Here is an 11,864-nt window from a genome sequence, read left to right on the forward strand (position 1 = left end):
TCATCAAGCCGTTTCAAGTCAGCTCTTTGTGACACAAGCATGTTGAATACGTTCTTCTGTCCTGCCACAACTGCATGCATCACCGGTGTGCGGCCATTTTTTCCGTTAACAAGGTGATGTCGGTTTAGATGCTAACAAGGACCTAATGAGGAAGAAACGTACAAGGTGATGTCGGTTTAGATGCTAACAAGGACCTAATGAGGAAGAAACGTACAAGGTGATGTCGGTTTAGAAGCTAACAAGGACCTAATGAGGAAGAAACGTACAAGGTGATGTCGGGTTTAGATGTTTACAAGGACCTAATGAGGTAGGAACGTACAAGGTGATATCGGGTTTAGATGTTTACAAGGACCGAATGAGGAAGAAACGTACAAGGTGATGTCGGGTTTAGATGTTTACAAGGACCTAATGAGGTAGGAACGTACAAGGTGATGTCGGGTTTAGATGTTTACAAGGACCTTATGAAGAAGAAACGTACAAGGTGATGTCGGGTTTAGATGTTTACAAGGACCTAATGAGGTAGGAACGTACAAGGTGATGTCGGGTTTAGATGTTTACAAGGACCGAATGAGGTAGAAACGTACAAGGTGATATGCGAGGAGTGCTTATGTGATACTAACTACCATAGCTACTCTTAGGGCTGTGATCACCTACACGAGAAGAATTACGTCTCCAACATTGTTCCAAGGAATGTTTTTCAAGGATAACAGTTATTAATAATGTACAAACAAATAGTAACATATTAACTGTTGTATAGTTATCTCTTTATTTCGATTACTGTGGCCAATGCATCTAGTTAAACCATGAGTATTTCATTGGCAGCAAATAATTGAAGTCAAATGTCGAGTGCTGTCGGCGTCAGAGAGCGTTTAGAGTTGTGCACCACTAGCTGCTGTCTGCAAACATCACAGACTTGATCATTCGAGATATTTGGGGAAGCATCAGTTTCTAGAATACTGGCTGGCCGCTCCAATTGTACACCCAATACTAACTTGAGGGACTGTTTAACGTTGCAGCTATTCCAGCGACTCTGGTACTGAACCGTCAGGGCACGCAGAAACCTATGATTGTTGGTTCGAATCCCAGTTTCCCCCGATTATGAGTCTATGTTTGCCAGCACCATACCCGTGCTAGTGGGTTTCACCGAACTGGTGAGACCTTCATGACTTCGGGCTTTCCTCCCACATTAAGCTGAACGCCGTGTTATAACTGGAATACTGTTAAAAGCGGCGTTAAACCCAACTAACTAACTCACTCACTCACTGAACCGTCACACCGTTTATTGAAATCACGAGCAACGGCCATGGCCTTTGATTCAAAATGACAATCAACAATTAATCACAGAGCGTGAACATCTCATCTCCATCTTGTTGGCATGCAAGGCATCGTTGTGACCAATTCTGAATACAGAACGACATAGTGGAAGGTAACTTTAATGAACACAACTTCACTGTTCATGTAAATAACATCATTCCATATCTAAACACACGGACAAACAAAAGGTTGGATATGGTTCCATATTTATAGTTATGTAAATAATAATTACACAAATCATACTATATTCTACAATAGGCAATATCCTTTCAAACAAAGATGAGGTAAAAAATGGTTTTACTTTCAAGATAGTTGCACTTATATAGCGATGTGCATGCATATGTCCCGAGCTATTCCAGTTTTATAGCGCGAACTCATTAAGATGTCATGCCGCAGTTTACCATGGACCTTGCAGCCTCAGAGACAATATACTGACTCCCCGCCCTTGTCCTCGTCATGACGAATGCTTGTATCGAACCACCAACATTCCACAATCTGGGCAGATACTCTGTCCACTTTATCACGTAGGGGAAAGATCAATGAAAGAATGGTCATACTGAATAGACAGTGTCATTAGTTAACAAAAGACCTTTGCAGAGCAAAATAGAGACTAAGCATGTGACAATTTTGAGTAAATATTGCCAACGACATCAGCAAATTCCCGTTTGCCTTCATCTGCAACGTCATAAACATCATCCGCTCGACCACCAGCTGCACTTCCTCTTCCATTAGATGTCCCACAATGTATGGCCATGTCTTTCAGTGGTATCTCAGAATACCATTCCAGCTCAACAACAGAGGCATCGCCCTTCTCGACAACAGAGTCGCACACACCATCCTTTGTCTTGGTAACACTGTAGAAGTAAAAACAATGTACTTTGATGTCATTAACAAAAGGCCCACCTTTACTCATATCAGCCATGCGTCCATATTGGCAAAGTTTTACATGTTTAAATAATAATAATAATAATGGTCAAATATATTTGATACATGACTGATTTAATTGTAGGGGTTATTAGCTGTAAAACGACTTGATTTTTTTCGGGAATTTTCTGCCACAAAAATATATTGTTGCTGGGTTTCTGTTGTTGTAATATATAGGCTCATATTTTTAATTAGGAAATTACAGCCAATGACTTTTTAGCATTCATCAAACATGCGTGTCAGGCACCCCATGTCACAGTAACCACGGAGATTCCATGTCAGTTAATACGACGAACATGGCACATGGTCCAACTGTGACTCTCAATGGCGGAACATTGCTGACTGTGCTCAGCTCGTCTTTGCAAGCCATTTAGAAGTTGGAATACTAAGTAAAGATAACATATATGGATGAACAACTTCTTTATAACAATTAGGAGTGGCGTTTCGGTGTAGGTTCAACTACAGAGTACAGGGTACAGTTGACAAATATATATATATATATATATATATATATATATATATATATATGTGTGTGTGTGTGTGTGTGTGTGTGTGTGTGTGTGTGTGTGTACATGTAGGAGGCAGTGTTCATACAGTAGAGCAGACATCAGATGTAGTTACACTGAAGTATAAGCATGTACACAGAATGGTAGTACACATATTGACCGTCCGGTCACGCAAGCACGCACGCACCCGCCCACCTACTCACTCACTCACTCACTCACAAACTCATGCACTCACTCACTCACTCACACACACACTCACTCACTCACACACTAACACACTCACCTGTCCTTTCTCAAACGGTGGCGGTACTTGCAGCACACAACCAGGAAGATGACTGCCATGAAACCGAAAGCTGCTGTGGAAAGCCCTACATGTAGTCCCACTTTACCACCTGACAAAGACCAATGTTGATGTGAAAGTTTGATTCATTTCCTTACATCAAGTGCGCGAAGAACAGCCAGCCACGGATAACTGATCATGTCATATTCTGAACTTGTATATTATTACTTTTACTGCAGGGATAAGACGCATGTGCAAAACATGTCACTATAATTATAATATGTATGAGGTATAAAGTAATATGAATACAGGTTCGTGACTGATGACATTGATCATTGTTGTCAATATGTTTTTCACTGGTGATGTCCTATCAATATGTTTCATCAAAGGGCCATCTTCTCTCATGATGTTAAATACATATCATCGCGTCAAGCTATGTTAATGATAACAAAATGGCCATGTTTGGATATATACCTAAACGCCTAAAGCATCCCTTAGGAAAGTCATGATATTACAGCCAGACGTATAATATAATATCCGATTTTTCACCACAGTCAGTCCCGTAGTAGGAGTCTACACATCCAGACACACAGGAGGAGTTCAACTGACAATATCCTCCATCACAACCACCTGGACATGCTGTGCAGTTACCTCCTGGACTGTCACATGGTATGTTGCAGCCAATGCCTTGGTATCCTGGGACACACCCGTCAGTGCAGTTATCACTACCATGGCTTGAGATCACACATGTGTTATTCCTACAGTTCTTGCTGCAGGTAGAGTTGCATTTACGTCCGTAATACCCCGTGTCACACTCAGTGAGGCAATCCCCGGACCCTTTGTTACAGTCTGAACAGTGATGGGTTTTCTTGCATGGAGTGGCTGAAAGTTATATCACAGTCATGATGTGATGGTTTCACGAATTGGAAAATAAGTTTCCTCTTTAGCAAAACTAGGAGATACCTAAGTACGTGCAATAAGTTACATGATTATGTATTCCCGAGCACCTAAATGTTTATTCTGGGGGTTCTTCCTATGAAAGATCAACCGAACGTTAAGCACCTACATGTGTATGGAATAAAACTGATTATACCTGAACAGCGAAAATACAAAATGATGGGACGCTGAAAGGTAGCGAACACTTATACTACCCAAACAACTTTGTACTGACTGATTTGACTTTGAGACACAATACAGTTGATTTGACCTAAAAAAATAAATGAGAAATATGATGATTGCATTTAGGATTTACATAAGACCTGGATGCAGATGGGATAAAGTATTCCGCATGTATATTAATCATACGTCCAGTATATTCACTAGAGCAGAAACATTTACAATACAATGCCAACCCCCCTTTCACCTCACATGGGTACAATGTGTGAAGCCCATTTCTGGTGTCCCCCGCCTTGATATTGCTGGAATATTGCTAAAAGCGGCGTAAACCAAACTCACTCACTCACTCGTTGATGAAGGCATTTCTCCGTTATAGGATAAATCAATATTCATTATGTTATTGCCTGGTTCACGTTTGTGTTTACCGACCATCCTCATATTTTAGCGTATTTACATTTAAAAGCACAGCACAATTTTGACATAGCACTCATAGACTAAAAATTGAAGTAGGAAGGCATATAAATATAGCTAGATAATTTAGAATATGAGAGCAATGTAAATTTAATGTGAGAGGAGACGAGTTTGTCCCAACTGCGAGTATGAACTACATATACTACTCAAAAGAAGTTAAGGATCACCTGATTCTTTCATATTACAATAGTTAATCTCTCATGCCATGACAGATTAACATTACCAATATGAAAGTATCGGGTGATCCTTAACTTCTTTTGATTAGTATATATATAACCGCCTTTGTATGTACATCCCACTCAACATAAACCATAAACCATGTCAAACACTGATAATTGTACTCTTACAAGAAACACTGTCAATATGCATTTGTCATGCGGCGACATTAGAATATGATCTGTTAGACATATTTGCAACTACTCCCGAAAATCATGTTTTATGAGCCTGCGTCCTGTCAGTGTGGAATAAAACTTATCCTTATTGAGAGCTCTTTGATTTACCTCCAGTAGTAACTACCGAGCATGCCATCCATATCATCACCAAGGAAACCATTGTGCTGACTGAAACAGATATGAAAGTGAAACAATATTAAGTGATAATGTGAGGCAGTATTTCAGCCATATCATAACTATCAATGTTATAAATAACACATGCATTTAAACTATAAAAGCCTATCAACAAGGGACAGTTAAATATCTAGCATATCACTCATTGTTATTTAAAACTAGCCTATAAGCATACAAATGTATCACAATATATCACAATAGATGATAAGAATGGGTTGTAGATCGCCAACAACTGAAGGTACATCACCATCCTAAAACCATGGGGACTTGCAGTACTTTTGCTTCCTCTATGGATTTAAGTGACAAACATTACTCATTATTATACACAATGAAACAACAATTGTCTGATGCAACGACTGGAGGGATCCAATAGGAATTCAGAAATCCAAGAGTTGTGGACTTTGGCCGTCAGAAAGGCGTGCATGCTATACTCCCCACAATGCGTATAATGCTAAAAAGAGGGATTGCACACAGTTCATTATGGAATCCAGCACATTTTATAACAAAAATAACTTCAACATATTTATATGATGAATATTAATACCAGCAGCAGATACATACGCTATGTTAGGACTTGATGTATTCCGATGTTTTGCAGACAAACTATGTGTGAACCGTGAACCATCTGTATCATACACGTGCCACAGGGGGCTGTGATCCATGTGTTGTCACACGACCAGCAGTCTTCTTTTGTATCACATTCCGCTTCCTGTTGATAGTATTGCCTTCCCCCACACGCGCCCTCCCCCTAGACCCCACCCCCCTACATCCATCCCCTCTCATCCCCTTGTGTTACAAGGAAGACGAAAATGAATACTGACACATATGATATTAACATGCATTGATGATTCACATTATAATTACAAAATAAAGTGGTCCAGTCTCAAGTTAATGAGCTGCTTCGAAATAACCTTGCACAAAACAGCTTTTTCAGAAGGGTGTTCGTTATATTTTAATGCAAATGTTTCTGTGAAAATATCGAGACAATACCAGTTATGATTATAAAGGTTTTGGTTTGGTTTTCTGTTTTACGCCGCACTCAGCAATTTTCCAGCTATATGACGGTGGTCTGTAAATAATCGAATCTGAGCTGACAATCCAGTGATTGACATCATGAGCATCGATCGACAGAATTGGGACTGATGACATGCTTCAACCAAGTCAGCGAGCCTGACCACCTGATCCCGTTAGTCGCCTCTTTCTACAAGCATAGTGGCCTTTTATGGCATGGCATGGGTTGCTGAAGACCTATTCTACCCCGGATCTTCACGGGTATGAACGAAAAGGAGAAACAGTCATATTTGCAAAATGAACAAAGTAAAATATATATTCGGAATATGCAGGTGACGTTTTTTACCTAATATTTATATATTTTTGGCAAATTGATAAATAAAACACATATTTGACTTCTAAAACTATGCAAACATGTCAGAGGATATCAATATACATTTACATTTGACATTTTGTCTGTGCTCAGGGTCACAAGAAGGGTCACGGGTTATCAAGGCGTCTAAAGCAGAGTTGCGTGCCTGAGGTATGCCAGAAAGCTGTTAACTTAGGTTTGAAAAGCAGATTCCCCCGAATGATGTGTCTAGGTTTGTTAGCACCATTCCCGTGCTCGTGGTATTCGTGTAAGACCTGCGTCACTTCAGGCGTTCACATGTGTTGAGTCATAAAACACTGTTTGATCCAGCTTCGGGGTTTGTAGTGTCGGCCTGTAAACGTATGGACCTCTCACGCTAGCAGGTCGATGCAGTTATAAGTTGGTGGAATCTGCTTCAATCATTACTTTTGAAACAGAGTGTGACCATACTCAGGATGTTGAGGACCTCGGCACTGTACCGGAATGCGCTCACGTTATGTCACACAACACTTGTTCGTTGCTGCTACAAGGAAGATTTTGCGAAAAGGTTCACAATTTTGTGTTAGGATAAGTGGCGGAAAAAAATGCCTATAATTGGCTTCATCCCTCCGTCAAACTGTCCATCTTTCTTTCAAAGTCCTCCATTTTACTCTCGATATTCATGTTGTACCTAGTTATACATTGCTGCAATTGCATGTGGATCCATAAGGATATTGTACACATGATTGCTGTTTCCAGGCTCATCGGGATGTCGTATCTAGGTACACATTAATGTTGTCGTTTCAGGTACACATGAATGTTGTTGTACGGAGGTACAAAATAATGCTGTTGTATCTAGGTACATATGGATATATATATGTACATTGCTGCGCACAGACTCATATCAATGCTGTTGTACCGAGGTACGCATGCCTGTTGTATCTAGATTCATATGGATGTATTGTAAATCGCGATGAATGTCGTTGAATCTTGGTATACATGGATGTCATTGTGTCTATATTCACATAAATATTCATGTCGCTGTGCCTATGTGCACATACATGTTCTTGTATCTAGATTCATATGGAAGTTATTGTATAAAGGTACACCGAGATGTCGTATCTAGGTACACACGAATGTGGTACAATTCATAGCACAATATTAATGCTGTTGTACCGAGGTACACATGCTTGTTGCTGTCTGTAGATATATAATACGGTTTCTAGATTCATTTCCTTTGGGATGTCGTATCCAGGTAAACATGGATGGTGTTTCCTCCAGACACAAGTAGGTGTTGTTAAACATATAGGAACAGAGCGTCGGTGTATATTCATACTGTGACGCTCTTTTTGTCGAGGGTCAGCGCGGGGGATTGCACACGTCCAAAAAAGGCCTCAACCCGAATTGAGTGATCGTTAGTGTTTATTCTCGGAGCCCATGGCGTATGACATAAAACAAACTCGACTTATCTCCTTCGCCTGACAAACATTAAAAGCCCGAAGAAAATCCGGAAGATATACTCCCGATAGGGCCGGTATTTCAGGAGCATATTTACGTTTAAGGTTATTGGACGGATGGGTACACCCGTTACAATACATGTCGATGTTGTTGTATAAAGTTACATGTGAATGGCGTATCTAGGAACACTAGATTGTCAGATTGCCCGCACTCCTGAGCGTACGGCACTGCTGTTGCTTTGAAACCGTCCATGGACATATGGTAATTATAATCGTTAAGTTTTGTCAACCATACAAATTAACGCAAGTTTACTACAATAACATACAACTACTTAAAGCATATCCGATCAGTAAGATGAGTAGGGAAACATCAGATTGCAGTTGGTATTAGCATGGAGTTACAATGATTTAAAAAACGTGTGCACGTATTTCGTAAATTTTACGTATCAGATTTGATGTTTTGTTTTGGAGAAAAGTTGATTTAACTAGATTTAACCTAACTGACATAAAAATACTAGCTTCTGATTAGTTAAGGAACTCGTTAATTAATGTCCTTGAGGCCCCCTCACTGTCTCGCTAAATTGACTTACAAGTTTGATGAGTGAGTGAGTGAGTTGGGTTTAACGCCGCTTTTAACAGTATTCCAGTTGTATCGCGGCGTGTCAGCTTAATATGGGAGGAAAGCCCGAAGTGATGCAGGTCTCAGACGTTTACCACTTCGGTGAAACCCACGAGCACGGGTACGGTGCTGACAAACCTAGAAACATAATCGAGACGAACCGGGATTCGAACCCACAATCATAGGTTTCTGGCGTGCCCAAGGGACGAACTTCTGCACAGTGAATCGCGGCCCTTTAGACGACTGGGCCACCCGTGCCCCCAGTTCGATGAGTATCATGTTTTACAGATGTAGTCATCTATTTCGCGGGAAGCAAACCAAGGAGTCGAGGCATGCTCCTTTTCCTTCATCAGACGAAAGAAGGAATATCACATAACTACTTGGCCTGCTTGAGCGTATACTGTGCTGATATCAAGACGTTTTTGTTCTGCCTCATCTGCCCTTCCTGCTAACATTTCCAGGGATCACAGAGATCGTTGTGGGATGATAGGGTAACTTAAACAAAAAATCGTTGGATCGTCATGCCGAATGCTCAGGTTAGATTCCTAATCGTTCATTATGAAACCCTCCCTTCACCACCTTTCACAAAAAGGTGATTAAACTTGAATCGATGTTGTTTCAAACGGGTGAAGAAGTTCATTAACTAAGACATACAACATACTAAACGACCGACCGGAAAATACAATATTTTTTTAAACAAATATTGCATAGTTCTGATGTCTGACGAACGAAAGCGAGTCAGTTACTATGTTTATTCAGGAGTTTAATCAAATCAATATTACACGGGGATGAGTTCAGCGTTTTATTTATTATTTGCCGTTGAAGACTTGTTTTTAAAATGTTTTAACTATCGTGTGTAAATAAACAGGCAGCGCAGCGATCCATAGCATAATCGAAATGTTTAACATTATACTATTTTAAATACATTTAGAGTTGATCATTTGGGAGATATAGGATAGAAACACATGTGTCACAATGTCCTTGTAAACTATGCCATTTTTATCAGTTTGTCTTTAAACTCATCTAAGACATATACAACGTGTGTTCAAAACAAGGAAAGAAACAATGACAACAGTAAGGTCATTAAAGTGAAACATTGAAACCTATGTGAAAAATATAAGATGCATTATAGATGTATAGATGATCTGTATTTCCTCCATGTCATAAGGGGGCACGGGTGTCCCAGTCGTCTCAGGCGCCGCAAGTCGCGTCCTTTGGGCAAGTCAGAAACCTATGATTGTGGGTTCGAATCCCCGATTATGTTTCCAGGTTTGTCAACACCATACTCGTGCTCGTGGGTTTCACCGAAGTGGTAAACGTCTGAGACCTCCATCACTTGTGGTGTGACAACATGCAAAGGATAAACAAACAAATGCACACACACACGCACGCACTCACACACATATATTTATAAACATATATACACAGTAAAAAAATAAAAAGTGGAGTAAGACTGAACACAGTTTTAATTGGCCAATTAAAACTGTGTTCGATCTTACTCCACTTATTTAACTTTGACTATATTGTGCCTGAAGCTTAGAACTTTACTGTGTTTTATATATATATGTATACTCACACGCAAAAGAAACGCAAGTGGTTTTAAGCAAATAGGTAACAAACACGGAACCATACATTGATACGAGTTGTAGCATATAGTGAAGCCGAATGGTGTTATCAATAGTTGTGGATGCATTTTGGAAGCCCCGAGTAAAAACGCAACATAAAAAACGAATCGCCAAAACGCACCATTTCAATGAATATGTGGGTATCATGAACCAATTTCTCGCGAAATCGAAAATGCACGAACTGTCACGAACTGTAGTGGGTATAAAACTGTGGCCGATTCTTGGACCTACCACTCGTTGGTCAACATTGCAACGACTAACTCAAATTCAGAGAAACCATGCTATCGGACGTTTGGAAGCTGGAGAGTCTGTCCAAGATGTTGCCCGTCATTCCAACGTTAACATAACCACAATTTACCGTCTCCTGCATCGATACTATGCAACACAGACCACAGATGACCTTCCTCGGAGTGGTCGTCCTAGGGTCATCACACCTTGACAAGATAGGCAGATTACCCGTCACCACCAGCGACATCCGTTCCTAACTGCAAGTGACAGTGCTCGACAGACCATAGGAACTCCTAATCGACACATTAGCCGGAACACTGTGATCCGACTTCTCCGTTTCAACAACCTCAGATGTCGCCGTCCAGCACGTCGTCCTGTTCTCCAACCACAGCATCGACACGCACGACTTTAGTGAGCACAGGGTCATCACAATTGGCGCCATCGTGAGTGGAGGCGTGTCACCTTCTCTGATGAAAGTCGCTTTTGTGTCTCCCATACAGACAGAAGAGTCAGAATTTGGCGGCGTTGAGGTCATCGTTTCGCCGACAGAGACGTTGTGGAAAGGGATCCATGGGTCGACCTAGCATCATGATATGGGCAGGGATTGGACTTAATGCGAGACTTGGACCCATGTGCTTTCTGAATGTTGGTCAAGGTCGGGGACACGGCGTCATTGCTCAGCCGTATATCGACCAAGTTATCAGACCCCACGTTGTTCCATTCAACAACACATTTTCCAGCAGGACAACGCTCGTCCCCATGTCGCCAGAGCTACCATGGCCTTTCTGCAACAACACAACATCCGTGTTCTACCGTGGCCAGCCCTCAGCCCTCAGCCCTGATCTGAACCCCATCGAACACTTGTGGGATGAGGTCCAAAGGCGTCTGCACAATGTGAGCCCAGTCCCTACATCTGCCGATGAACTACGCACAGCTGTTCTGGATGTGTGCAGGAGGATCCCTAGTGCCTTCACAAATCGTCTGATCCACTCAATGTATAGGAGATGTGTGGCAGTGATCAATGCTAATGGTGGTCACACCAGGTATTGACTGACATTTCGGGTGTTGCTCCGAAACTGTGTGAGCCATTAACATTTGAAAAAAACAAAAACAATTATGTCATCGTCCTTTTAATACATTAAACTGTCTTCAGTCATGTTTTTGTCAATCTTGCCCTATTAGTATTACCTGTCTTTACTGTTGAAAAGAAATGGCATGTCTACTACGTACTCGACTTGCGTTTCTTTTACGTGTGAGTATATATTACAAGCGTACGCTCACTGACAATAAACTTTGTTTAGTATAAGCAGCGTTGGATGGCTTCATCTCACTTTTTAAGTGCACTTCCTTTATTTATCATGCGTTCTGTCAATATGCTGTAATCTATCATTTGTTCGGGAATATCTCCAAGCAGGA

At 40.9% G+C, this 11,864-nt stretch overlaps 1 protein-coding gene across 3 annotated transcripts; it reads right to left on the minus strand.

Moving 5' to 3' along the window:
* Positions 1-1,417: 1,417 nt before the first annotated feature.
* On the minus strand, positions 1,418-5,912 carry LOC124117637 (platelet endothelial aggregation receptor 1-like). Of its 3 annotated transcripts, XM_048395819.1 has the most exons (5): positions 5,739-5,912; positions 5,112-5,171; positions 3,574-3,906; positions 3,028-3,136; positions 1,418-2,168 (listed from the first exon to the last, which is right to left on the minus strand). In XM_048395819.1, exons 2-5 carry the CDS (start codon positions 5,161-5,163, stop codon positions 1,925-1,927), a joined length of 738 nt encoding a protein of 245 aa, XP_048251776.1. In that variant the 5' UTR covers positions 5,164-5,171; positions 5,739-5,912; the 3' UTR covers positions 1,418-1,924. The 3 variants fall into 3 exon arrangements, 2 of the variants coding, with proteins under 2 accessions (XP_048251776.1, XP_048251777.1); XR_007220966.1 differs by having other exon boundaries at positions 3,499-3,906; positions 5,112-5,912; XM_048395820.1 differs by having other exon boundaries at positions 3,676-3,906; positions 5,112-5,912.
* Between the last annotated feature and the right edge of the window lie 5,952 nt (positions 5,913-11,864).

This window comes from Haliotis rufescens, unplaced genomic scaffold (assembly GCF_023055435.1).
Source record: "Haliotis rufescens isolate VD_foot unplaced genomic scaffold, xgHalRufe1.0.p SCAF_149, whole genome shotgun sequence".
Taxonomy (NCBI): Eukaryota; Metazoa; Mollusca; class Gastropoda; order Lepetellida; family Haliotidae; genus Haliotis; species Haliotis rufescens.